Consider the following 24,715-nt stretch of genomic DNA (forward strand, 5'->3'; position numbering starts at 1 on the left):
GAGAGAGGGAGAACAACAGCTGGGGGAGCCGGAGGGAGGAGAAATGAGATGGCAGCGCCCTCATATTTCTTCTTTCTTACTTTCTCTCTTTCTTTCAGCCATCCCTCCATCTCCGTCCTTCACTCTGCAGCCTCTCGGGCTGAGTCGCTCCGCTCCTCATTATTCACCCTTTCAACCTTAAAGGTCATAAGCACAAACTTAGAGCTTCAAAATGCAAGAACATAAAACTTATTTATGCAACTCTTACTGCCTGGTATTGGTGAAGTGTTTGTGTGCGGACATGCACAGTCCCCTGTTTTGTGTGTTTGTGTGTGTGGCTGGTGTATGTGTTGTTGAAAATGCTTGATGCCAGCTCGCCACATACATATTAATGGGTGTAGTTTTTCATTTGGGGAGCTCAGCTGGTGGGCTCCTGCCTCGGAGGAAGAATTTAAGCCGTATCTGCATCACTGGAACTTATTCTCCCTCTTTATCTTTTCTTTCCTCCGTCCTTCCATCCCCTGTGGGGTGTGTGTGTGTGTGTTTGTTCCTTTTTTCTTTGTTCCCCATTTTGGTGTAATGGGTATAAAAGAGTGGTGTGGACAATTAAAGACTTCTTAGAAAATATAAATGGGTTGTTTCACCACAATGATAAAAAAGGCTTGTCGTGTACTTTTAGGAAGTATCAAGCAATGTGGATGGTTTTGGTTGTAACTGCCTCAACCAAGGAGTTTGTGTTTCCATCAGCGTTGTATATTAGTTAGCATAGATTATGTAAAAACTACTAATATGATTTCCATTAAGTTTTAAAGAGGGGTGGGGAATGACCCAAGGAAACCCCCAATGAATGTAGGAGGCGATCCGGATACACGGGTGGATCTTTCTATCACATGGCGAGGGGTGGAAGTGCATACTCGCTAAGTGTCCTTCTGGTTTCTTCCGCTAAGGAATGTAATGTTCTCATTTGTGTTTGTTTGTTAAACTACTTGACATTTTATCACGAAAGAGGGAGGAAGGATATGGGTCAGGGAAGAACCCTTTTACATTTTGGTGCAGATCCAAATGAGGGGGAGGATCCAAGAATTATTTAACACTTTCTTCAACATTGCAAGATGAAGCATTTTTTAGACATTTTTAAGGAAGTGATTCCGATAAGTGTGAGACATTTGGTGCAGCTTTATTGAGTGTAACGGGCCTTGGTGGAAGTTTGTGCTCTACTGAGTCACATTCTCGTTCTGAGAGATTTCAATGAGTAACTTTTTCCAATAACAATATCATTCTTATCTAGATCAGGAAATACACCATCGTTAATGCAACAAAAACAAAAGCTTTGTTATGAGAAGGCACCAGACCACATCTGGAGATGGTAATCAGATCTCAGTCAGGTGGAAACGCAGTCTGTGCACAATCCACAGAACGAGTTGAAAGGTCAGCAAACTCAAATACTTCCTGCCCTCGCTTACTCAAACTGGGCAAAAGCTACAAAAAGCAGATGTACTTATAAAGTCTTCCCCTGAAAAAAGTGCAGCAGAAATAAATCTGACCGATCTGCTTATCTGATTACACAGAATGCAGTGGATGGCGATATGTTAATACCATGTGCACACAACGTGGCTTTTGAAAAGTATCCGAGTCTCATATCACAGAATTTGCTCCCATAAAATCAAAACTATTTTCTCAACCAGACGCGACAAGAAGCAAGACCAAAAAATGTTTATTTCATCATCTGTGTGAACCCAGCCTTTAATACTTAATGCAGTTGGTGCAGTCAAACATTCAAACTCTCACAACTTTTAAATTGTAGGAAAGATTCCAACATTTCCAAAGATACCAAGTTATTTTTTTATACAACAAAGACGGTGTTTTTTTCCCTCATCTTATATGGTATAAGATCTTATAGCTTCAGTTAAGAGATGAAAGAAGAGGAAATATGATCTACAGCGTATTCTACTGTCAGACAGAGCAGAATAAGAGATTTCTTTCAGCCCTTCAAGCTCCTTAAGGGAAAATAAATGGATAAAACTGTATGTGAAGGCATTAAATCACGTGGTAAGGCCGTGATATTGTTTCCCTTCTTTTCCCTCTTCGGTAAAAAAAGCATCTGTGTGTGTGTGTGTGTAGGGTAAACAGAACCGCTTGTCTCACTCCCTTCAACTCCACTTTCATTACCCTCCTTGTCCCCCATTCTCTCTTGTCGCCTACTCCGCCGCTCCTGCCACAACTGTGTACCGTACAGTTGAAGCCTTTCGGTTCGGGTCTGACGGCTGCCGTGGCGGCCGCTGGCTGCCGGCACGTCCTCTGGTGATGCGAGCTTCACCCATCGGTGGGGGGGTGAAAGAGAGGCTGGTGTTTGGTGACATTTAGCATTTTTCCGCAAAAATTATACAGCAGTGTTGACATTCAGCCTTATGCATAAAATTCATGATATATGTGGCACTTCCTGTAGGCGCTGCAGCAGCAGAGTGCAGAGCGAAAGGCAAAGGAGTATGTCACAGATGAGACACACACTTCCCCAGCTCACACACACACACACACACACACACACACACACAGAGGTTATACACAATAGCTCCATATTGTGTAAATGCTCTCGCCAATAAAAATCAGTGTCCGCTTTTCATCAAGCTTTATGAATGCATTTGAAAGTCATGTGTTTCATGTTTCTTTCTCCTGTGTCTTCATTATGGATTCAAGAACGACCCCCTACTCATCTATAAACACACACACACACACACCTCCCCACAGTGCTTCACTTTGTTCATTCTTTGCAGATTAATTCTACGACAACACCTTTTATGATCCCCAATTTATGTCAGCAGTCAGGCAGGCCTACCCCTCGCCGCTGCCGTTCCTCTTATCTCCTCTGCCTGATGTCTCTGTCTCCGTCTACATGTGCGCTCAGCGAAACAATGGCACTGTCTAGTAACGAGCAATGGGTTTGTCAGGTTTTTAAAGTAAAGGAAGACAAATGGAGGGTGGGAACGAGAGGATGTGATGATAATGGGCCTGCGTGGTGATTAACATTCCACTGTGGCGCGTCAAAGAAAGTGTGACTGTCCTATTGTGTCTCCGCTGACAGCCAAATGAACAGAGGTCTGGGCACCGGTTTCGTCTGTGTCACCGAGGGTAATAAACATACCAAGTCTAATCTACATCCCGGGTGTCAGGGTGTCTCTCTGTGTGTCGAACATGTGTGTCCCTCTCTGTGGAACGAGAGTGACACATTCACCCTTTTTCCTTCTTTTGAGAACGGCCCCGCATTTACACAGTGCAGCTGGCGTGACGGTGACTGAGCTCTTGGTCAGTGAGTCAGCCGGCTCGCTGACTAACCGGTCATTCAGACTGTCAGATGGGATCACCAGTTTTGCTGCTGTGACACACCTGTCACCTGGAGCAAAAGGGACCGGGCCTGTTTGGGTGTGTGTGTGTGTGTGTGTGTTGTGTGTGTGTGTGTGTGTGTGTGTGTGTGTGTGTGTGTGTGTGTGTGTGTGTGTGTGTGTGTGTGTGTGTGTGTGTGTGTGTGTGTGTGTGTGTGTGTGTGTGTGTGTGTGTGTGTGTGTGTGTGTGTGTGTGTGTTCTGAAGCTGGGAATAGCGAGTGATGCAAGGTGCTGCTGCATTTTCACTGAGAATGACATCACTCCTGCTGAGTGAGCACTGTTGACGCACCAGCTTTACTGAAGTGTTTTGCACACGTGTCATTCCCATCTTTAATTCACCAGACGTTGGGAAAGCATCACGTTCATAACTGAGTGTGGAAGACGGATGGAAGTAGAGCTTCATCTATATCCTGAAATTATCTGTTCCTGGCTGTAGAATCCAATCATGTGGGAGTTGAATTTGCTTGGGAAAAAAAGCTCTGTAAGCCACGTTATTCATTTTAACTAGACAAGCAACCATTTGTTGATTCAGTCATTAGTCAATTAATGGAAAATTGAATACACTACTTCATGAAGACTTTTCATTTAAGAATGCAAAACACTATCTAGTTCCTGTCTCTCAATTGTGCAGATGCGCTTTCGCTTCACTTGATCTTCTGTGGTAATGAAGAATCTTGAAGCTGTTGCTCTGCCAGTACCAGCATTTTGAATCGTTTAGATTTTTATTCAAGATCAATCGATTAACTGATAAAACTGGGATGGCACTCAGTAGAGCGCACACCTCCGCCAAGGCCCACAAGTCCCCTTATGTTCAATCAGGCTGCACCAAATTTCACACACTCATAGATATCAGTTCCATAAGTGAATTTTAAAAAATGTAGACAGTTTTTTTTTTTCTGGGTAAATGGTGACAATGTTAAACAAAACAACGCCCTATCTTGCAAGGTTAAAGACAGTGAAAAATATTCCTGGAAAGGTTCTTTCCTGACACATACTGCATTCTTCCACCAAGTTTCATGGAAATCCATCTGTTTGTTTTGTGTAATCTTGCCCACAAACAAACAAACGTACACACAACCTCCTTGGTGGAAGTAATAAGGGTGATGTTAATCAGTAATTAAATCATTAGGTGGATGTAGCCCCAATAAACACTGAGGATAAGGAGGATAAGGATATAGATGGTTAACTCATAGACTCTTTAGGTTCCTTTAGCTTAATCTAAATTTACTACAAACAGATGTAGATTGCCTGTTTAAATATTAACCAGCAGGAGTAGTTTGCATTTTGCAGCTGATTCATTCACACGAAAAACACTCCACAGTGGAAGATGTTGTCCTCCTTATAAACAAAATGAATAATACAAGATATCAATTGCTTGCAAATATGTCTCCTTGGGATCAAAAGGCCTGACAAATATTTGATGTGAGCATCTCTGAAGCTGCGTGCAGTGGCACAGGTGACACCGGTGGGAATCAAACTCCTAAACCTGCCATTAGCCGGTGCCCTTTTGATCTACAAGAGGACCGAGATACAATTCCGCCTCGGGCTTTATCATCAATATTCCCTCCACTTTCCATGCTGGATATAGGCCACAAATGCCAAGCTAATCAGGTAGTCTGTCTGGAGGATGCTCACGGATTCCGAGCTAAGATGGGCTGATTCTCCCCAGTCCCCGACTTTGATCCTAATGTCTCATCCGCCCAGAGATGAAAATGTACATCCGACTTTTTTTTCGCCCGCTGTTCTGCTGGGCTGTGCATGCACCCGCACACAGTCAGGTGTGCTTTGAAAGCTGCGCAGAGCAGACAGGTTTTTAAGCTAAGTTAAGCCGAGGATTAAGGAGAATTTTACTGCCCATCTAGGTGTGTGTAATAGTTCCTATTTTTGACTCTGACTTCAGAGAAGTGCCTGCTTCTTTTCCCAGAAAGGCATCAAAACCTCTTGCATCATCATCTCCCTTTCTACCCTCACACAGGTGCTGTTGTAATCTACACACACACTTGCAGGTAGTTCGAGTGCACATCGTGTCCTCTCTCTCGATGAGCACTCCGATGCTTGTCTGTGTATGTTTTCTTCACGCGTGTGCTGTGTGTGCACATGCATGTGACCGAGTTGGGTGTGTATGCGTGCCTAACTGCCTCCGACACATCTGTGGCTTTTCCAGGCGAATCAGGGCTGGTGCCAAACTGCCAAGAAATCAATGCAACAGACTCCGCTCTCCTCCTTGCCCCTCGTATTCCTCCCTCTCCCTGCTCCTCTGTCTGCACCCCTCTCCTTCTCTTTTTCTCTCTCTGCCTCTGTCTCTTCTCCCTCCTTTTTTCTTCCTCTGTCTTGCTCAGAGCCCTTATTAAAAATGGAGTGAGTGTGTGCTGCATATTTAAAATGGTCATGGATGGATTTAAACGGCTGATGGTATTTAGTGTCTCCTCAGGGAGCTGCTATGAGCCCTTAAGCTGACTCCTCTGACTGGAGCCTGACTGACTGGTGAGCACACACTAAACCTCTAATAATGACTTGTGTACACACAGTCAGCTCAGTGCATGCATGCACGCGCTCGCACACACACACACACAGACACACAGAGGCAAGCTGTACATGCACATGTACACATACTCTCATTATAGCACACTTCAGGTGTGACAAGGACACTGGTCACGTCTGTTTTGCGTGGAATGGATGGAATGCAATGTGCAGTAGATTGTGTGCTTGTGTGTGTGTGGGCTCGACTGTCAATAACTCATTAGTTTGCCTGCTTTGATCTAGCAGTGTGTAAATGTTTTTAACTGTGTTTGAAGACATTCGTATGGGTTCACAGGCGTGTGTGTGTGTGCGTGTGCGTGTGCGCGTGCGCGTGCGCTCTCTCGACAGTCAGAGTGGATGTCACACTGAGCCCCCTCAGATCGAGCAGCAAGTGTTTCTGTCATGTTGTCTTTCATGCTGGCTTGGATTTAGGCTCCAATCAACCCGTAAGTGTCCTTCACTGAAACACTATTGATTACCCCACACGCTCTCAAACACCCAACATAAATACTGCTGCTGTGAAACACACAAACTCAGAGGCTGACAAACAGACTCTCCTGCACTGAGGGGGAGGACGGGAGAAGCTGAACTGAGAGGAGAAGGAGTTTGTTAATATCTGAATATTAAGATGAATAGAGCTTAAAGTGCCTTTCCAATAACTAACCTGCAACTGAACTGGAACAGTGAGAGCAGTGGCGTTGCTTCAGTGCTTTCACTACAAGGCTGAGGAGAAGAATGTAGAGTCATTCATTATTGACGCCGTGAGGGTTTTTAATGGCGACCTCTTGGTGTAACGTTGTTGGATGTATGTATATCTTCCCATGCATAACCTGAGGGTTAAAGCATGTCCGTAAACGTGAACATTTGCAGATGAGTCAGTTTGGATGTTTTCTGCTAATGCATGTTGGTGTTTGCACGTCGAAGATGTCAGGCAGTGAGTTACAGCAGCGCTCTGATGTATTGTTGACAGTGATGCACAGTGATGACCTTTGAGGATTTTGACATGAACAACAGTAGCAGAAATCAAATGAGGAACAAACCTCTGGTTTCCAACAACAGTTTGTTTTTTTGCCTCACAGATGTATCTACAGATGCACAGATTTGTTGTGCAGTGGGTCTTTGTGTGTGTGTGTGTGTGTGCGTGTGTATCCTGTGCCAGAATATAGGTTGCATGGTATTTTACCGATGCATAAATCACCAGCACTCCATCCCCGGCAGCCAATCAACCACATTTAACCACTAATGAAACCATCCTTTATTCCCGTACAGATAGATTGAGCCCTGTGTGCTTCATTCTGCACCTTCCCATCCCCTCTGTATTTTTGCCGTTTCTGTCCACCAGCTCCCTGTGGCATTGCATAACTGAATGGCAATGGAGGAAGCGTCTTTCTTAATGAGCGTTTGAATTCCAGCTCGGCGAGAGCGTAGTTTTGGGGTATCTCGACAGCCCCGCATTGTTGTGGTTTCTCTCCAGGGGCATTGGATGAAGAGCAAAGTGAATGAATGTGGAGAGCGCGCGGGGCCATTATGGCTCAGTGTGTCATTAATCAGGGGCTGATGAGAGGCAGTTTGAGGGAGAAATGGGGCCTATTACAGCTACGGCACTCTCAGGACCATGTGTGCGGCTCTTTTCGGTTGCCTTCTTTGTGGTCAACAATACAGTAGGTGCAAACACTTGAAAGGAAATCATTATCCCAACAAAAACACACACACACATGCAACAAATTGTGCATAGGGATCATTAGTTTTATGAAGCTGAAGGAGTGGGACATATTCAACTTTTCTAGGTGCCACAAATACTTCTCCGTTCGATTCCTTCCCCTCCCACACATCTTCAACGTCGACTTCTCCACCCTCCAGCTTGAATCTTCTATGCACTCAGTTCTCTATGTTCTTTCCTATATGTTCTACACTCCCTCCCCTCCCTCTCTATCTCTGTCTCCCTCTCCGCACGTTGTTATATTCTGACAGTCTGTGTGAGGAACTTGGTAGGAGGGCGACATGAAGAGCACTCTCATGTGAGTCGGGCGAGAGTTGAGAGAAACGAACGAGCTGACTCTCCTCGTTTTCAGAGAAAGACAGAGGGAAGGAGCCGTAGCCAAGTCCTGGATGTTTTTTTTTTCTTCTCCCCTTCTCATTATATCTAACATTTTTACACAGCAGGCGGCTGAATAGATTGCAGTACACGGAGGCTATTACAGAGTAGCATCCTGGCTGTAGGGGAGAAATCTAAGAGGATAGTGGGGTTTGAGGTTGTGTGTGTGTGTGGCTGAGTGGTGGGTAATGAGGTGAGAGTCCCTCCTAGCTAGAGGTTAGCAGTGGTTAGGAGGGCAGGTAAACATACCAGCTTCACCAGGCTGCCTGGCCTCCAGGCCGCAGTGACACGAGTGGAGGAGGGAGAGCGCGGAGCGGAAAAAGCAGGGCGAGGAGATGGATGAGGAGCCTGGAGGCATTTTGAGGTATAAAAGGTGGCTGGATATTCTCCGATTGCAGCGTTTACTGTAAATTACAGTATTTACTTGGAGGGTTGCTTTCCAAAGTCACTTTCCATTACCGCAGCCGCTTTACTCATCTTTAAACCTCTGAGTGTGATCCAACATCGTCACAATCAACAGATGAATTTCCGATTTACATGAAAACACGTCTTCTTCCGTGTCACTGAGAATGTAGGACACCTGCTGCTTTTTGAAAAGCCCTTTGAATTTTTTCACTTTCACTCTCGCAGCGATGAAGTAGGTTTGCTCTCCTGCAGAGACGACATGAAATAGATTTTCAAGGCTGGAGCTGCAGAGCCAGGGTGTGGTTAGTTTAGCTTAGCATGGAGGAGCAGGGGGATACAGACTGACTCTGATCGAACTTCATAAATCAATCTGAAGCTCATTAATTAATGTCATAGAACATTAACTTAATTGCAATTGTCAGTGTTTACATGTCTGTTTTTGTATATATCAAACAAATAATAAGTAGAGAGCTTCCGGTACTGAAACCAACATCGAGAAGGACTCTGATACTGCCAAAAGTTGCCAGGTCGGGCATCGGCGAGTACGCAAATCTATGTACTGGTCCGAACCACGTCTTTAAAGTATATTAGTTTCCCCCAAATAAAACTGCAATTTTCTTTTCTCTGAAATCCCTTCTTCAACAGCCAAACAGCAACAGTTCTGTCGTTAGAGAGGCGAAGAAGTGATTTGCGGTAGCGTTGGCCAGAGCTAATTAAAATGGCAGGAATTTGGCAACATTTCACAATGATTAGTCCCTCAAGTAAAACAGCCACGTGTAACGATTGCGAGACTTCGATTGTGAGGGTTGGCACCACTTAAAAATTCACGTGTCTTTTTATGTAAGGAATGGTTTTGTATTGTGTTCCTTATATTTATTCGTTTGTGTTGTTTTTCAGTTACGACTGACGAGCTATATAAAAAAAGAAATTATTTGGCATCAATTCTCTCAATGTGTTCCGTACAGGATTAGCAGCGTACAGCTGTTAAAATATGTTGTATAAGTTGTTTAAAATATAAAAAATGTAAAGTCCAGGTATCGGAATCATATCAGGAAATGAGAAATGGTATCAGAAAGTCTCTAATAATGTTTTAGATCTGTTGTCAGATCTGGTTTGATTTTCATGCAGCTTTTTCCTCAGAGCTAATACAGACTGGTGGGCTTGATCTTTTTCTTCTGACTCTCAGCATAAAAGCGAATAATACATATTGTCTTTGTATTCCTTTAAATGTCAAATCCTTTAGACTTCTTACAGCTGGGGATAAGTTAATGTTATGATTTATTAACTAGAGGGATTTATTAACCATGTTTCTGATGTAATATACAACACTGCAACAGTTAATATCACTGAACATCGTTTTGTTTCGTGATGAGATGTTGATTTCTTTTATGGCCTCCTTTATCAATTCTTGACGCATCATTATCCTCATGCTTCAGACATCTTCCAGTTTAACCCAAGAGTTTCCCTCAGTGATAAAAACTGCGTTTTGCTTGTTTCCGAACTGACTGTGATTATATTTTAAGCATCACTGATGTGATAAGACCATAACATGTTGTCGTATATTTACCATATTTTTTCAAAAAGATTAACGTGTAGCATTTTAACATCCCAACTTTAATTTAGAGGCGATGCTGTAATGTGTCATAATTAGTTTAATGTGTTTGATATTTGAAAGGGATAAAATTGGTCTACAAATTCCATGCGCTCTTTTAGTTGCGATCCTGAATTGACCTGTGCTTTTTGAGCACTTGTTCCTCTTCTGTTAAGTATCTACCTCCTGTTTCCAGCTCTACCCAGTACCTCCTACCTTTCTCTCTCTCTCTCTCTCTGTGTGTGTGTGTGTGTGTGTGTGTGTGTGTGTGTGTGTGTGTGTGTGTGTGTGTGTGTGTGTGTGTGTGTGTGTGTGTGTGTGTTTAAAAGACTGCGAGAGAGAAGGGACGAGAGGCTGAGTGCTTGTAGAACAACAGATTATTCATGTCCTGAGTGGACAGCTACATTTGGCTAATGCAACCCTGCTTTCCCTGCTGGCTGCAGCCGACCACCTCTGTGCCAGTGTAAAGTGGACTGTAAATATTGACAGGAAGACAGCAAGAAGCAAACGGCAACCTTGTCGGAGGGAGATGGAGGAGAGGGAATGATGGAGGCACAGCACAGACAGAGAGAGGGAGGGATAGAGAGAGGGAGAGTTCCTGCCTTCTCCCAAGGCAACTGAGTGTGCTTTGATGCACTGTGGCAGGGAACACGCCATCTCCCCAGAGAGATACACACACACACACACACACACACACACACACACACACACACCATACAGCTTTTTAAAATGTCAAAATGCACACACACACTTGCACACACTCTCACATGTACACTCACCAAGAAATAAAGGTGTAGCAATGACCCCTAAAAGGCTACAAACAATTTGTCGTTGCAGCTGAACTCCAGGAGTATTGTACCTTTGAACATTGAAACACTTTTCTACTTTCTTCTCTGTGACTCTGAGAGAACATTTCTAAACCTGCAGTGACAAAAATGGTCCTTTTATGTAAAAATGTACCTGTCGGAAACTGGTACCTAATAAAGTACAGTCGGGGCAACACGCTCTTTTGTACCTTTGTACCTTGAATTCAGAGTCACAAAAATTTGCAACCGCTTCATTTTAATTAAATCAGAGTTTTACATGTAAATGATTCCCTTTTATAGTGAAATACAATGTGTATTGTTCAGCTATAAGCTAAAGAGTCGAGTGCAACAAAACTTCATTTCACAAGTTGAGTTAAAAGTGCTTAACAAAATGCAAATCATAACTCACACGCGAGAGTTGGAGTTAATTAATTCAGTGTTTTAACACTTCCTTCATTAAACCGTTTCAAATGCAAAACACTGGAGCAGTTCAACACATCGAGCCATCCTGACAGATTCTGTAGATTTACTTTTGTCTCTCTGTTCTCATATCTGATGTGTCAATTTGTGTTTTGTACTTTTAAGTTTACAGACACGTATTTGGCACCAGTTTGAGCCAGACACTTGTGGAAATGGGGACTTGCACAACATCTACTCTTGCCAAAATGTTGCAAGCATTTATCCAAAGTGTCTCAATCCGAGATACAAATTATCATCAGCTTTATGTGTGTCAGAGGATGTTTGGTCCAATCGTCTCCAGGTTTGAGGAAAATCCATTTGCTGTCTGATTTCATGTGGCATGAATGAAGCATTTTACTGTGTGGTCCACATGAAGAATGCATTTGGTCAGAGGTTATGTTTTTATCTATATATTTATTCATATGATTTTTAGCAGGATTACGGGGGGAAAATTGACTAAACCAATTTCCATGAAGTTATGTAGCGGGGGTGCGTGCGTCATGACACAAGAAGAGAAAACCTATTAAATTCTGGTGCAGAGCTGGGATGCAGGAATGTTTATTTATTAATTTTTTACATTTCTGTTGATTTCTCAGAGAATAATTCATGATGAAAAAATTCAGACATATTAAGGGGACTGATATTTATTAAAATGTGGTTTCATAAGGGGACTGTTGGGTCTTGGTGGAGTTATGCGCACTCTACTCGTGCCCTTTTAGTTCTCAGCTTGTGAAAGGTCTAATCACACCACAGTTCTAACAGCATACTCGATGTTGTCTACAGTCATTTCAGAGACACGTCAAAGTACTTCTCCCTGTAATTCTACCTTTCTTAAGTTGCCACTTATTTTATGAAGCAGTCTGAAAATCAAAGGGTAGAGATGATAATGGTGTACCTACACTTTAACCTTTCGAAAATCACCCAACATGATGAAGGGGAAAGTCTCCAACGGTGTTTGAGCTGCTGATGATTGGTCAGAGGGAGGTGGATCCGTAGCTTAAAGGCAGCAGCAAACTACAGCAAGGCTACGAGTTGTAGTAGGTGGTTGTAACAGTTTCACTTAACAGGGCATATTCTGCCAACATTTCATTTCCTTTGCGTAGCTTTGGCCGATTGTTACATGTTTCATTGGCATTGAGCATCATCTGCACATCTCTGCAAAAGGTTTGAATAACAATCAGAAGGGATAATCTCTTGTGAGCTGGTTCGCCACCGCAATGCAACAGGATTACTTCAGTGTTTCCGAATTATGTGCTATTGAACAGCTGACAGCCCAAATTTATGCAAGCGTGGGGCAAATTAAACTGAAGCAAACTTTAAAAAGGTTCTGGAAAAACAAATTCTCTAGGCAGACAGCTCTTACTCAGGCCTGTTCTCCATGATTACATTGAGGTTGGCAGGGTATTTGCAGTGAAAGACTGAGGTTGGAGCTTTGCTTTAGACTGATAGTGCACTTCAACTGGTACTGGCTCTAATGAAACAATGCTCTCTCCCTTCTGCCTACCAAGAGTGAACTTTCCATGAGGACAGGCATCAGGCTGTGGGGGCCAAATGGGTTGCACTGTCTGCAGGGGCTCCATATAGGGAGCACCTATGCATAAAATAAATTCATAGAAAAACATTGACACACAACAACAAAGACTAAATAGATAAACAACGAAACAGTGAAAATATACACACACACAAAAAATGAAGTAATGATGGCAAGTGGAAGCATTTAACTCTGATATGCTTATAGTTGACTAGAAGATTAAAATCATCAATAAGCCATAACGTGGTTGATGTGTGATGATTACAAAAGTTTCATTCACAAGATGTCTCCTATCACATACTGAACTATGACACTTCTCAGTAGAGAGCATACCGACACCACAGCCCAAACTCAATCCAAGTGCACCAGATTTCACACACTCGTACATATCAGTCCCCTAAACATGCCTTATTGTTTTCATCAAGATCCACGAGATACCAAGGAAACTGTTGGAAAAGTGAAAACAATCCCTGGATCCGGCAAAAGATAGAATTTATTTTTAGATTGAAGTACCCAACCGAGTACACATGTTTTTTTTTTTAAAAACATCTTTTCAACATTTATAATCAACCGATAAACGGTTTTGTCGGTAGCTTTGTTACTAGGCAACGGCTGTAAGGGCGGGACAAGCTGGTGAAGCAATCGGGCTTTCCATCGGGCCAACATGTCTCCGTGGCCGTTAGAGGAAGCAGCCAGTGAATTGAGACTCAGCTCTTTTCAGCCTTCTTCACAATATGACTCAGCTGATAAAATTAGCTGTCTGACTAACATGAGTATGAACAATTACCTTATGTTACTTCCCTCCAAATTTCCTTTTCTTTGTTAAATTCTACCCCGGCTCTAATTACTTTTTAAGTTCAGCAGTACACAAACTCCTCACAACAGCAGAACTAACCAATATTTCCATGTCAGTAAAACACATCTGGATGATGAACCTGGAACACAAACCCCTGCTGGTGCTGTAATGACATGGGGCTCAGAGCCGGTTGGCATCTGAAGAGAAAACCCATTTGCTGATCCTGCAACAGTATTAAAACTATTCAATTATCATTTCAATTATCGTTTGCATAATAACTGCAAATAAAGAGTAGCTGAAATCATGAGAATTCACAGCCAACTAAGTTATTAATGAAGCTCAAAAGTATCCTCGGAATTGGATGTAAACTCCCACATTCCTTTTCTATTCAAATAAAGCCAACTCTCTCTATCAAGATGTTGTGATCACTGACTTGCTGCATCATTTTCTTGTAGTTTAAGCATAAAAAACTACAATTATGTCTAATGTCAGCAATGGTGTTTCAATAAAGCTCCGCGTTTCTCTCCAAAAGGACCTTTTCTGTGCCACGGGGACAAATGTACCTTAAATGATTCCACTGTTTCGCTGCCAGTGGTTTTTAATCCTCAATTCATGCAGTTGAAATGAACAAAGGTTGAACTCTGGAATCACAGAAGATTAGAAATGACCAGCATCACTGATCTGCTCCAACTAAAAAAAAACCTTTCCTTCTGTCAAATAGTCAGAGTCCGTCCTCTCTCAGACGTTGAGCTGCTCCTATTGAGGGAATCAGCACAATCAATCGGATCCGATTTTGTTTTGCGAAATGAATTTTAATGGCGTCATGAGTGGTGTGATGACAGTGATGGCGACGGTGATTGTGGTCGTGGGTGGAGCAGGTCTTCAACTGCCATAAAGCGAATGTCAGAGTAGCTGAGGCACTCAACACTGTGGCACTTGCATTGATTGTGAATAATTAAAGTGTGCGGCCGTAGGTGTGTGTGTGTGTGCTCAGTCCTGCAGCTCGTGTATACTCCCTGTCTCTAGCTTTACTTTGTTCTATATATGTCTATAACGTTTGTTTTTCCTCTCTTCCTGGTTTCTGTCTCTCACCCCCCACCCCTCCTCCCCCGTTTCCCGACTCCCACCTCATTCCATTCTGTGCAGTTATCTATACTGTTGATTATTGGGTTACTGTATTACCAGGTGCACACACACACAGCTCAGCCTGAATGAAAGCGTCAATAGATAGATAGGGTGTGTGCTTTACCGAGTCAACCTCTGAAACTAAAGGCTGGGATTTCTCTTTCCTCTTAGTGAGCAATGAGATTACATGTACTGTTCTTTATCTTAATCTCTCTCAGAGGCCATCAATTCATTCTGTCCTAATCTCATCTCCAGGCCCTCCGCTGTGACTGTGGCAGCCTTGTGTTTTTTCTATGCTGGGCGTTGCCGCGGCCGCGTGATTCAGCAGAGTTCAAACAGCTCGAATTTCTGCCGAAAAACCGGTTCGACTCGTCGCATCCGAGGTTCGCTTTCAGTGAAGAGCCTTTGCAGAAGTTTCCACTGACGTTCTAAAACCAACAAAGGAAAAAAAACCTCGCTGATATTAAAAAAGGGAATTCTAAATCAAAAAGTGTTTGCTCTTCCAAATGGTGGTGGGGGTGATCAAACACTGTGGATTGGTATAATTAAATAGACATTTCTCACTTGGCTGAAAAACATACTGGAGAGCGACTCGGGAAAAAAAAGATGCGAGGGAGGTAGATGACACGCGGCGAAGAATTCACACGCAGTGACGACCTCACAACATCACCGCCACAGGGCTGAAGAGAACGACACGTTTTGGGATATTTTGGTTGATTGTCAAGTTAACCCATTAGGAAAGAATTTGATCATCAGCCACAGTGATTGCTTCTCTAGTTACCAGTTACCTGCTCATCACTTAAACCAAGGTCAACCACTTTTTTTTCTCCAGGACTGAGAGTTTCTCATTTTCAGTTGAAACCTGTGTAGGTGTGTGCAGTTTCCCTGCGTGGCGGCCAGTTTTGGTGAAGAGGTCAGGAAAGGTAATGAAAACAGACTTATCTCACCTCATTAGGCAGCAGAGATAAGAGATGCAGAGGGAGAGACCAGGCAGATTTGTGTGTGTTGTATCACCGGGGCCCGGACAAGCAAATTCCAAATTACACCGGCGGTGCAGCGGGATGATGGGAAACATGATGGGCAGCGAAGGAGGGATGGATGGAAGCGGAGGGGAGGAGATAAATGCAGCGAAAGCCCCGTCCTGTGCGGGGAAGCTGAGGATAGGGCAGCATGTTAACCTTAATCCCTTCAGGGAGAGGAGTAAACACACAGGAAGAAGCAGAACAAGGGATTGAGTGGAAAATAAAGGGATGTGAGATCTTTGTCTTCCCACTCTCCTTCATCCTCTCAGTGTGTGATCAGCCCGTTTCTGGCATCAGCAGGGAAATCCCTCTGTACTTATCTGAAACCATCCCCTTAATCAGGGCCTTCATCTGCAGTCGCCTGGCACTTCCTGCTGCATCACCCTCATTTCCTTTTTTTGGAGTCCTCCTCTTCTCACCTACTCAATGTCATCCTCCCCCCCAACTCACCTCTTCAGTACCCCCTCTCTCTCCTTGACTCACTTCTAATGAATCTTCATACCTGAGTACTGAGCTTTCCTGTCGGTGACTCATATGCCCAAGTTTTTCAGGACTGATGATGCGTCTCCCAAAAAATGTTCCCCCCTCTCTACAACTATCTTAAAACGGAATTGAAGAGAACAAAGTACAAAGTGGAAAACTCTATAGCCACTGGCTGCAGACTTGCAGAGATTCAACCATGCATTCTAAAGCTGGAAAGATTCTGGTGTTCTCTTTTTTCCAAACTTAGTGAAGTGGTTCTGTGGTAATTTCAGAAAGTTTCAGTCAACCATCCAGCCTTATCTCCTCTTCCTCCACTCCCAATCCGTCCTCCCCCTCGTCTCCTGTGCCCCGTGGGAGAGCGGTGGCCTGTGGTTGACTGGCTGGCCGTGCAGGCGAGGGTGAGTGATGGAGCGCTCGCGTATAGGAAGGCGTACATGTGGATCTGACTTGATGGTCCCTGCATTGATCTGCTCACAGGGCTGGAGTTGACCTTTAACTGGGTTTCAACTGGGAGGACCATCTCATTCACAGTAAAGGAAATAAATGCAAAGTGTTGGTTCAGATTCAGTGTTTGGGTGTGCGCTTCTGTTTGCGTCTTAACGTGTACGTAGGTATGTCTGTGTTTGCATGCGAGAGGAAAGGCAGCAGGGCAAAGGGCACGCTGCCGAGCGGTGTGTTTGTGTAAATATGTCAGACTGAGTGACGGGGATGCAGCACAGGATGTCAGCTGCCTCTAAATACAATGTGTGTTTGTGAGCATGGTCTATACATAGGTGTGTGTATTTTGCGTTTGCATGAGCGTAGATGTGCTCCTCAAATGTGGATGAATACATGTATGTTATACATCCTTGGTGAAGAGCTGCATGGATTTTAACACACACACACACACACATCTTCTCTCTTTCTCTGTCCGTCTGGGGTATTTCATTAGCGCGAGACATGGCTGGTGTCCCTGGCCAACACGGAGGGCGAGCTCTCGAGTCAAGTCATTCACACCCAGGCATCGCACCTCAATCCACACAATTGGCCTCTTCGCCTGCAGCTCTCTCTTCTCCATCGGAGGTTAGCGAAGGGGAGAGAACAGATTTCTACCTGAAACCTGCCGAGTGCAGATTACATTGGTGGGATAATGACGCAGAGGGGTTGAGGGTGGGCCGCGGTATAAAGAGTTTGAAGGAAAAAAAGACTAAAAATGGAGGAGGGGGATGTGATGATAAACAGACACAGCAGTGGAATGAGGAAGCAGTGAAAACAAGATACTAGGCAGGTATCAGGTTTACAATGAGTGTCCCGTGGCTGTTTGGTTTTAAAGTGACACAGCACCCCCACGTGGACGGTCCCCCATATTACATGACAGGGATTTTAAGACGCTAGATGTGTTTAATGCCAAATTTCACTGTCAACACTTGGATCGTAATAAAGCCCGAATGCCAGCGAGTAAATCACATCCAATCTGAATCTATTGTTTGAGAATACATGGAGGCAGCCTGGCCTTTTTCCTCTCGTCCGTGTTCTACTATGCAAATCATCTCTCCGTTCCTATTGAATCACTAAATGAAAAAAAGGAAAAACACAGCAGAACCATCAGGACTTTGAGAAATGCCACAGGAAAATGTTCCCCGCTCTCCATCATGACAGCCCTCGGAGAAACTTGATTAATTGTTCCGCATCGTTCATTTTAAATTTCCTCCTCAGACTCTGTGTCTTATGGTTGAGCTGAAACAAAAAGTGTTTTACAAGCTTCTGGTTTGACTGTTGGATGAATAATTAGTTTTAATTTCCTGCAGCTCAGTCTGAATTTCCTCCGCTGGGTAATAGCTGCTCTTCATCATCATTGCCTTCAATAAATAATGTGTAGACACTTTTCTTTGCTCTGAATCTAATGTGCTGACAAAAGAAACAACGTTTTTTACCAAATACATGATTAAAACCGACTAACATAATTGTATCACTTTAATCTGTCGCAACCTTAAAGGAGAGAACTACATTCGTAATATCATATTATTATACTAGAAAATATCTAGTCTAATATCGCAGCTCTAATATATCAATCAAATAATCCTTATTTCACAGTATTTGTATTCAGCTATTGCTAAAATAGAGAATACAACCTAATCTACACTTCATCAGTTTATGCAACATATATACTACGGCTCGGCAGTCAAATTAAATAATGAATCTATTCTCTGCCCATAAAGTTTAAAACCACAACCTTCACTCAGGAGGAAAAATGAGTCTGTAAACTGAAAATAAATAATGTGACATTTATTATGAGACTTCAACTGATACAAACATTTTTATCTTTGTATAATTTTTGTCCATATTGCGCAGCCCTAATATTTACTAACAAAGTAACAGTACTTCATACAGTTCATACAACTTAAAAATCCTGTTTGATTTGAATTTTGAGAATAAAATGTGTAACATATAAGAAACACACATTTCACACTGTACATATAGATGTGCCGCTGACAGTTTGTGTCCCTACAGAAGCATTTAAGTACTTTAGATGCAATGAGGGCACCACATGTTGGTTCTAGTCCCAAGACGGGGGGAATCAAAGTTTTGCACAAAGGATAAAAAAACAACAATGTAAAACTTATTTGCACCCAACAGAATAAAAGTAATATAATTAACTCAGTCCACCCCATTAAAAGATTTTATTTTCATTATATCACAGGAAAACATTTTGTTTCATCTTTAAAATAGTTGCAAACTCAGTGACTTTGAGATCCACTTTCATTTTCTTCTTTTTTTGTCTTTCATTTCTCATTCACATGTTTTATTTTAGTCTTGTGAATTCGGTGAGTTGCAAAAACCAACCAACCCAAAGTCTTTTGTGAAGGTTACGTATTCAAACCTAATACAGGCTGTCTGTGTGAATCAGCACAATGAAAAGCAAAGGTAGAGTAAAGGGGAGAACAGGCGGGTCAGAGCAGAGACGATGTGTTGGCTCGTAATGAGAGCGAGAGAAAGACGTGATCATTAGACTTTTCAATCTGCGGAAATTATTTTAGGAGATATTCAAAGTAGTCTATTGTTGGAGGAAAATTGTAATTAGGGGACTAACAACATTCAGTCATGACCTTTCCAATTATTACGACCAGGGTTTGTTCTCATCAAATGAGCGTCAGATCCTCTCTGCTCTCCACCACCCCCTCATTAGCATAATCCCCTGGGAATATGGGGGGGGATAATGAGCCGGGTTGCACCTCCAGTAAACACACTGTGTGTGTGTGTGTGTGTGTGTGTGTGTGTGTGTGTGCGTGTGCGTGCGTGCGTGTGTGTGTGTGTGTGTGTGTGTGTGTGTGTGTGTGTGTGTGTGTGTGTGTGTGTGTGTGTGTGTGTGTGTGTGTGTGTGCGCGCTGGTTCATGTTAAGTGTAGTCATGGTTCATTAGTGGAACCTCTGCATGATTCCTCTGGTTCGTCTTAATCACCCCTGTGACTTGACACTCTAATCAATACCCTTTCTGTACTTCCTTACACACACACACACACACACACACAAACACTCATTTCTTCTGCTGATCCTCTTTTATCAGACCACCCTTAAGCATGTAGTGGTTCCCAACCCGCGGCGCAGGACTCCTGAAAGCGGCTTCAAAGTAGATTTAAGCTGTTGGAGGATGATTCACAAATGGAGAAGATTATAAAACCTATTTTTACTTATCAACAGTCTGAAAGAAAAACATTGTTGTGAAGTAAAATTATTTATCAAGGGCCACTTTCTTTGCTGATCCTAAATCTCTCAGCTGCATCAGCCTTCATCCTCTTTTATAATCTATGAAGATTGATGAGCAGATGTCAGGTAATCAGTGAAGTTACTGGTCTCAGTCATAGACTGTGTATGAAGATGAACGACATAATGTCTCCCCACAAGTGACTCCAAAGCATCTCTATCACCCCCTGGTGGCTGGCTGCAGTGTAGATCATAAATCCTGCTTCTTCTATGTTAGTGGATGGACCAAATTAAAAAGTCAAAGTTCATGCTGAATATTTTTTTCTTTAAGATGGTTTCTGTCATTTCCAGTAAGTTTGGTTTTCCTTAGTTATTTGATGCTATGAAAAAAAAGTGGTAAAAATACAATGATTGACAGTTGAGATTGACTCATTGGTCGAGCGAGTGTATGGGTGGGACTTCGCTACTGTTTCCCCATCCCCCGTACGCTACTGGGCAGACTGGCTCCAAGTGCACAAGATGGTGGCGTTCGACGATATGTTGCCTACATTTCTGGATGGTGGGAGGAAGTGGAGATGCGTCGTCCATCTTTTTATCCAGTCTGAACTGTCTCAGCCAAGAAATAGTCGAGCACAAAACAGCTAATTGTGGCTTTCTCACTTCAGTTTCTGTGAGCTTCAGTTTCAAATGAGCTATAATACATTAGGTTTTGAACTTTAGAGGATTTCCCCCCTTTGTTTTACAGTTTCCACTGGACCCTTTATCTCCTGTGGCTTCTAAAAGTCACAGTTACTCTGCTCACTGCTCATTGACACATGTAGAGAATGACAAGAGGCTTCAATCAGGCCTTAACTTGAAGGCAAACAAGGCAAAAGGGTCAGGAACCATTGTGTTAAACCAATAAAAAGCCAGTGAGGCTCTATTCTGGATCTGACCGTAGCTGCTCCTTTCAGCCCAACAAGTTATTCATGTCCACTTCTTTGATTTCATCCGTTTTCTCTCTTTTCTTCTTCCTGCAGAAACTCGTCTTCCAGAGAAAGGTGCGACCACAGGCAGCATCATAGGAGCCATCATCGGAGTCATCCTCCTGCTGGCAATCATCGGAACAGCCATAGCCATGTACCAGAAGCATCGCAACAAGAAACAAAGTGGAGAGTGAGTATCAGCGTGTGGATGACGAGTTGTTGTCGTCTTCATGCTCAGATGTTTTTTGTGTGTTAGATAAAATGTCACGCAGCATGTGTCATATATTTGTTGTGACTCACTAAGCGGCTGTGTGTGTTTGTGTTGCAGTGGTCCACCTAAGTACAAGCCCCCTCCCCCCAAGAAGACCAACAACATCACCAACGGGGTGAGTCGCCTTCGACACACGTCTGAAATAACAACAACAACAACAATATCAACAGCTAAACTGTTTTGTCGAATACAAAGCAAAGAACTGTCGGCAGAGTTATCAGGTTTGTTTTCTATCTTCAGCAGGCGAACCCAAGTTATGCCCCGGTGGCTGAGGACAGACCCCTACAGACCCAGTACTACACTACCCAGAGTGATGAGCCAGTCACGGTAAGGACACGTGTTCATTAACAAGGAAAAGGTGTCGGATCACTGTCACTGAAATGGACAATATTCTTTGTCTGTCCTCCAGTGCTCCATGCTTTATTTAGAACATGTCTTATTTAGTGCATTACGTTCATCAGGGAGACGTCTGAGGATGATTCCCATTTTTATTCATTAATTACAACCTCTTCAATCCTGCTGGATCATTAGTGGGTCTGTTGTGTGTTACACGTGTGTTATATGCAGCCTGGCCTCGTCGGTATGCAGAACGTGTGTTCCACAAGGAGCATCCTTTATTTATAGAGCTTATCCTTTTGAGGGTAGCAGGCAGGGGCTGTAGCCAAACCCACATGATACTGGGCGAACATACAGAGAAATAATTACCATTCACATCTAGGAACAATTGAGAATCTCCAATTTACCTTTCATTCAATCTGCGTGTTTTTCGGGGATGAAGCTGGAGTACCAGGAGGAAACCAGAGCAAACACAGGGACAACATGCAGACACCCAAACAAACTGGGATTCAAACTAGGAATCTTCTTGCTGTGACGGTGCTTAACACTGCACCACTGTGCCGCTAGAATATAATGCATTATTAAGTAATTGCACAGATGAAGGTTTAAATTATAATGCAGTGTTTAGTTAAATTAACCACACACCAATTTAAGAATTTTCAATGGAGACATTGAGGTTGAAATGAAAACCAAGTCTCATAATTCATTCCATCTATTGATCAATTTCTTAATTTGTGGAAGTGGTGGATATTAATTATTTATTCACTCTGTTATTATGATCTCAACACTAGCTCTGCAGCCCTCCCTCACGACGGCGTCTAAGATCAGCCTGGTATTCTGACTGAGTGGCCATTTCTTTTTCACCCCTCTGCTTGTGGGCCATGATTCAGTCTGGAACCAGGCTGATCTCACCATTGGATTTTAATAAAACTTTGGTTAATGGTGTGTGTCACTGCGTCATCGCAGCGCTGCTAAAAATACACCGATTAGCCCAAGGAGCTCACAATGACAGTTTACTTGTCAGATTCTGCCAGAAATTCAAGGCAATGATGCAGATTATCATTTGTATTTTTTCACTTTGTAAAAACCAGACCAAGGTTGAACATGACAAGTAGTTAAATTACACTATTTGAAATGAAGTAAGTCATTTTTCTCTGGTTAAACTGATGCAGTGTAGTGATGTAGATATAATGTTATATTACATGATTCAGGCTTTTAAAAGGCAAATTTATAAATAGCTATTTAAATGAAAAAATGATACATAGTTATAATAATAATGATAATAATCATTATTCATTTTATTAATAATAATAGGTCAACATCAGAGCTTCTCTATTCTAGCACTGCTTATAAACCAGGAGACACATGTTTTTCGTTCTGATCGATGCAGTTTTAACATACGTGACCGCTGCCTTATCTCTGACAGGACCTGGATGCTTACCATGAAGATGAGGATAGGGAGCATTACTTCTCTGCTGCCCCCTCTGGCTGGGATGATCCCGGAGACAGCGAGGTCCTGCCTCCCTACATGCGCACAGACAGTGACCCCCAGGACGATCACCAGGGGCCCAATGTCAACCGCGGAGAAAGCTTTGTGTCGCCGGCCATGTTTGTGTGATGAGTGAGAAGCCCCTGCATACACTGGCCTGTGTAAATATGTGTGCATGTATGAGTGTGTGATTGAGCCAGTGCTCATTTCTACCTAAAATGACACAGACATGAAATGAGCACCATCGCGGGAGAGTCAGAACGTGTGAATATCAACATTTGATACGTAGTCATGATTTTTTCTGTTGCTGTTGTGTGTTGCTCTTTGTTTTTTGTTATTTTTACCATTTTAAACCCTGATCAGCTTGAGCCAGCAAGATACAAAGTGCACTATATGCATGACTGTAGCATACAGCTATAGAGATATAATGAACTTATTTTTCTTAAACTGGAAATAAATCAAAGAAGTTTTTAATTAGATTATTCTGTTGAATGTAACATAGTCAGGATACGTTGTAAGTACATGACAGAAGCGTGGAGCAGTTATGTGTTTGGTGAACAGCAAACTGCGTTGCATTATAAATGTGGAGCTGTCGCACACATTATGAGCTGGTTAGCAGAAGCACAATATATGTGGGAATGACATGTTAGCTCTGTCGGCTCTTGTTGCTTTCCAAACCCAGGGGGCGGGAAGTCGCTGTAAACCAGGCGCCCTGTGGAGGAGCTATTAGCTGCAGTTAATCAGGCGACGGGACTGGGAGACCGTGACGGCATCAGGGTTTAAACTGCAGTGAGGAGGGGGAGTTAAGTGCTGGGGCAAAATTATATTTATGTTCATGTTTGTGTTTGATTTCAATAGTTGTGTTTTTTTTCTTGCATTTTTTCTGCTTTTGGCCTTTGCCCTACGTGTGAAAATTCAGTGCCTCTCAGTTCAGTTGGTGAGTTTGTGAGTGACTTTACTTGATAGCACCGGCCTCTAGCCTCTACTTGCATCCATCCTTCCTTAAAGCCATATTAAATCAAGTAACGGAGGATAAACACAGTGCTGTAATTGTTAAGGATATCTGTTACTTCAAAAACACTTTTTTGTCCACTTTGTCTAAAAGTGTGCTGACATGGATTAGGATAAATCTGGATTAAACCCATAAAATCTGTTGCAATTCATCAGGATTAAATAGTTCTGTATGGAGTTCACACAGGGGCTGACACAGACCCTGCTAGTAGACTGACATGTCTGTCATCATCATGGTTGAGGATTAAACAGGTCAGTAGTAGTTGGTCCGATTTATTGAGGAAATAATCACTGCTTCAAAATGAAATTCTGTGTCTTTTTGTGTGTTTTGGTGCCAACCAGGTGTTTATTTTGTTCAATTGCCTTGTGAGGACAGCAATGTATGTTTATCTTTGAATTAATGTTGATTTCAATCTGTGTTGGCTGTCTGCATTTTTCCAATGTTGTTGTTGCAGACGTTGATTCAATAAACATTTTAAGCATGATCCTTTTTGAATCCTCATTAATTAACATGAGTTTGTCTTTTCTATAACTGAGTTGTAATTCCACCGTTTCACCACATGTCGGCAGTATGGACTGAGAGTAGAACAATGAGTTCCATGGCTGAATATTATCATCTACTGACGTCTAAAGCAGAAAATACTGAATAGGTTTTGAAATGAATGTATTTACGTTATTAGTGAATATCGTCACTGACATTCGACATCATTGTCTGTATCTCAGAGTGGATCTGCAGTGCCCACTCTCAGCCATGTGAGGGCTCTGGGCTTTAA

The 24,715-nt window shown here is 42.8% G+C and overlaps 1 protein-coding gene across 2 annotated transcripts in view; it reads left to right on the forward strand.

Annotated features, from left to right (window-relative positions):
* LOC118113194 (nectin-2) overlaps nt 1-24,427 on the forward strand; it is an 82,564-nt gene extending 58,137 nt beyond the window's left edge. The window contains exons 7-10 of one of the 2 annotated variants that reach the window (XM_035162666.2): nt 20,890-21,025; nt 21,164-21,221; nt 21,347-21,433; nt 22,869-24,427. In XM_035162666.2, the coding sequence (XP_035018557.1) occupies nt 20,890-21,025; nt 21,164-21,221; nt 21,347-21,433; nt 22,869-23,060 (473 nt within the window). In that variant the 3' untranslated portion in view covers nt 23,061-24,427. The remainder of the gene's footprint in view (nt 1-20,889; nt 21,026-21,163; nt 21,222-21,346; nt 21,434-22,868) is intronic. The other variant, XM_035162667.2, reaches the window with a different exon arrangement.
* Nucleotides 24,428-24,715: the final 288 nt, after the last annotated feature.

This window comes from Hippoglossus stenolepis, chromosome 8 (assembly GCF_022539355.2).
Source record: "Hippoglossus stenolepis isolate QCI-W04-F060 chromosome 8, HSTE1.2, whole genome shotgun sequence".
Classification (NCBI taxonomy): Eukaryota; Metazoa; Chordata; class Actinopteri; order Pleuronectiformes; family Pleuronectidae; genus Hippoglossus; species Hippoglossus stenolepis.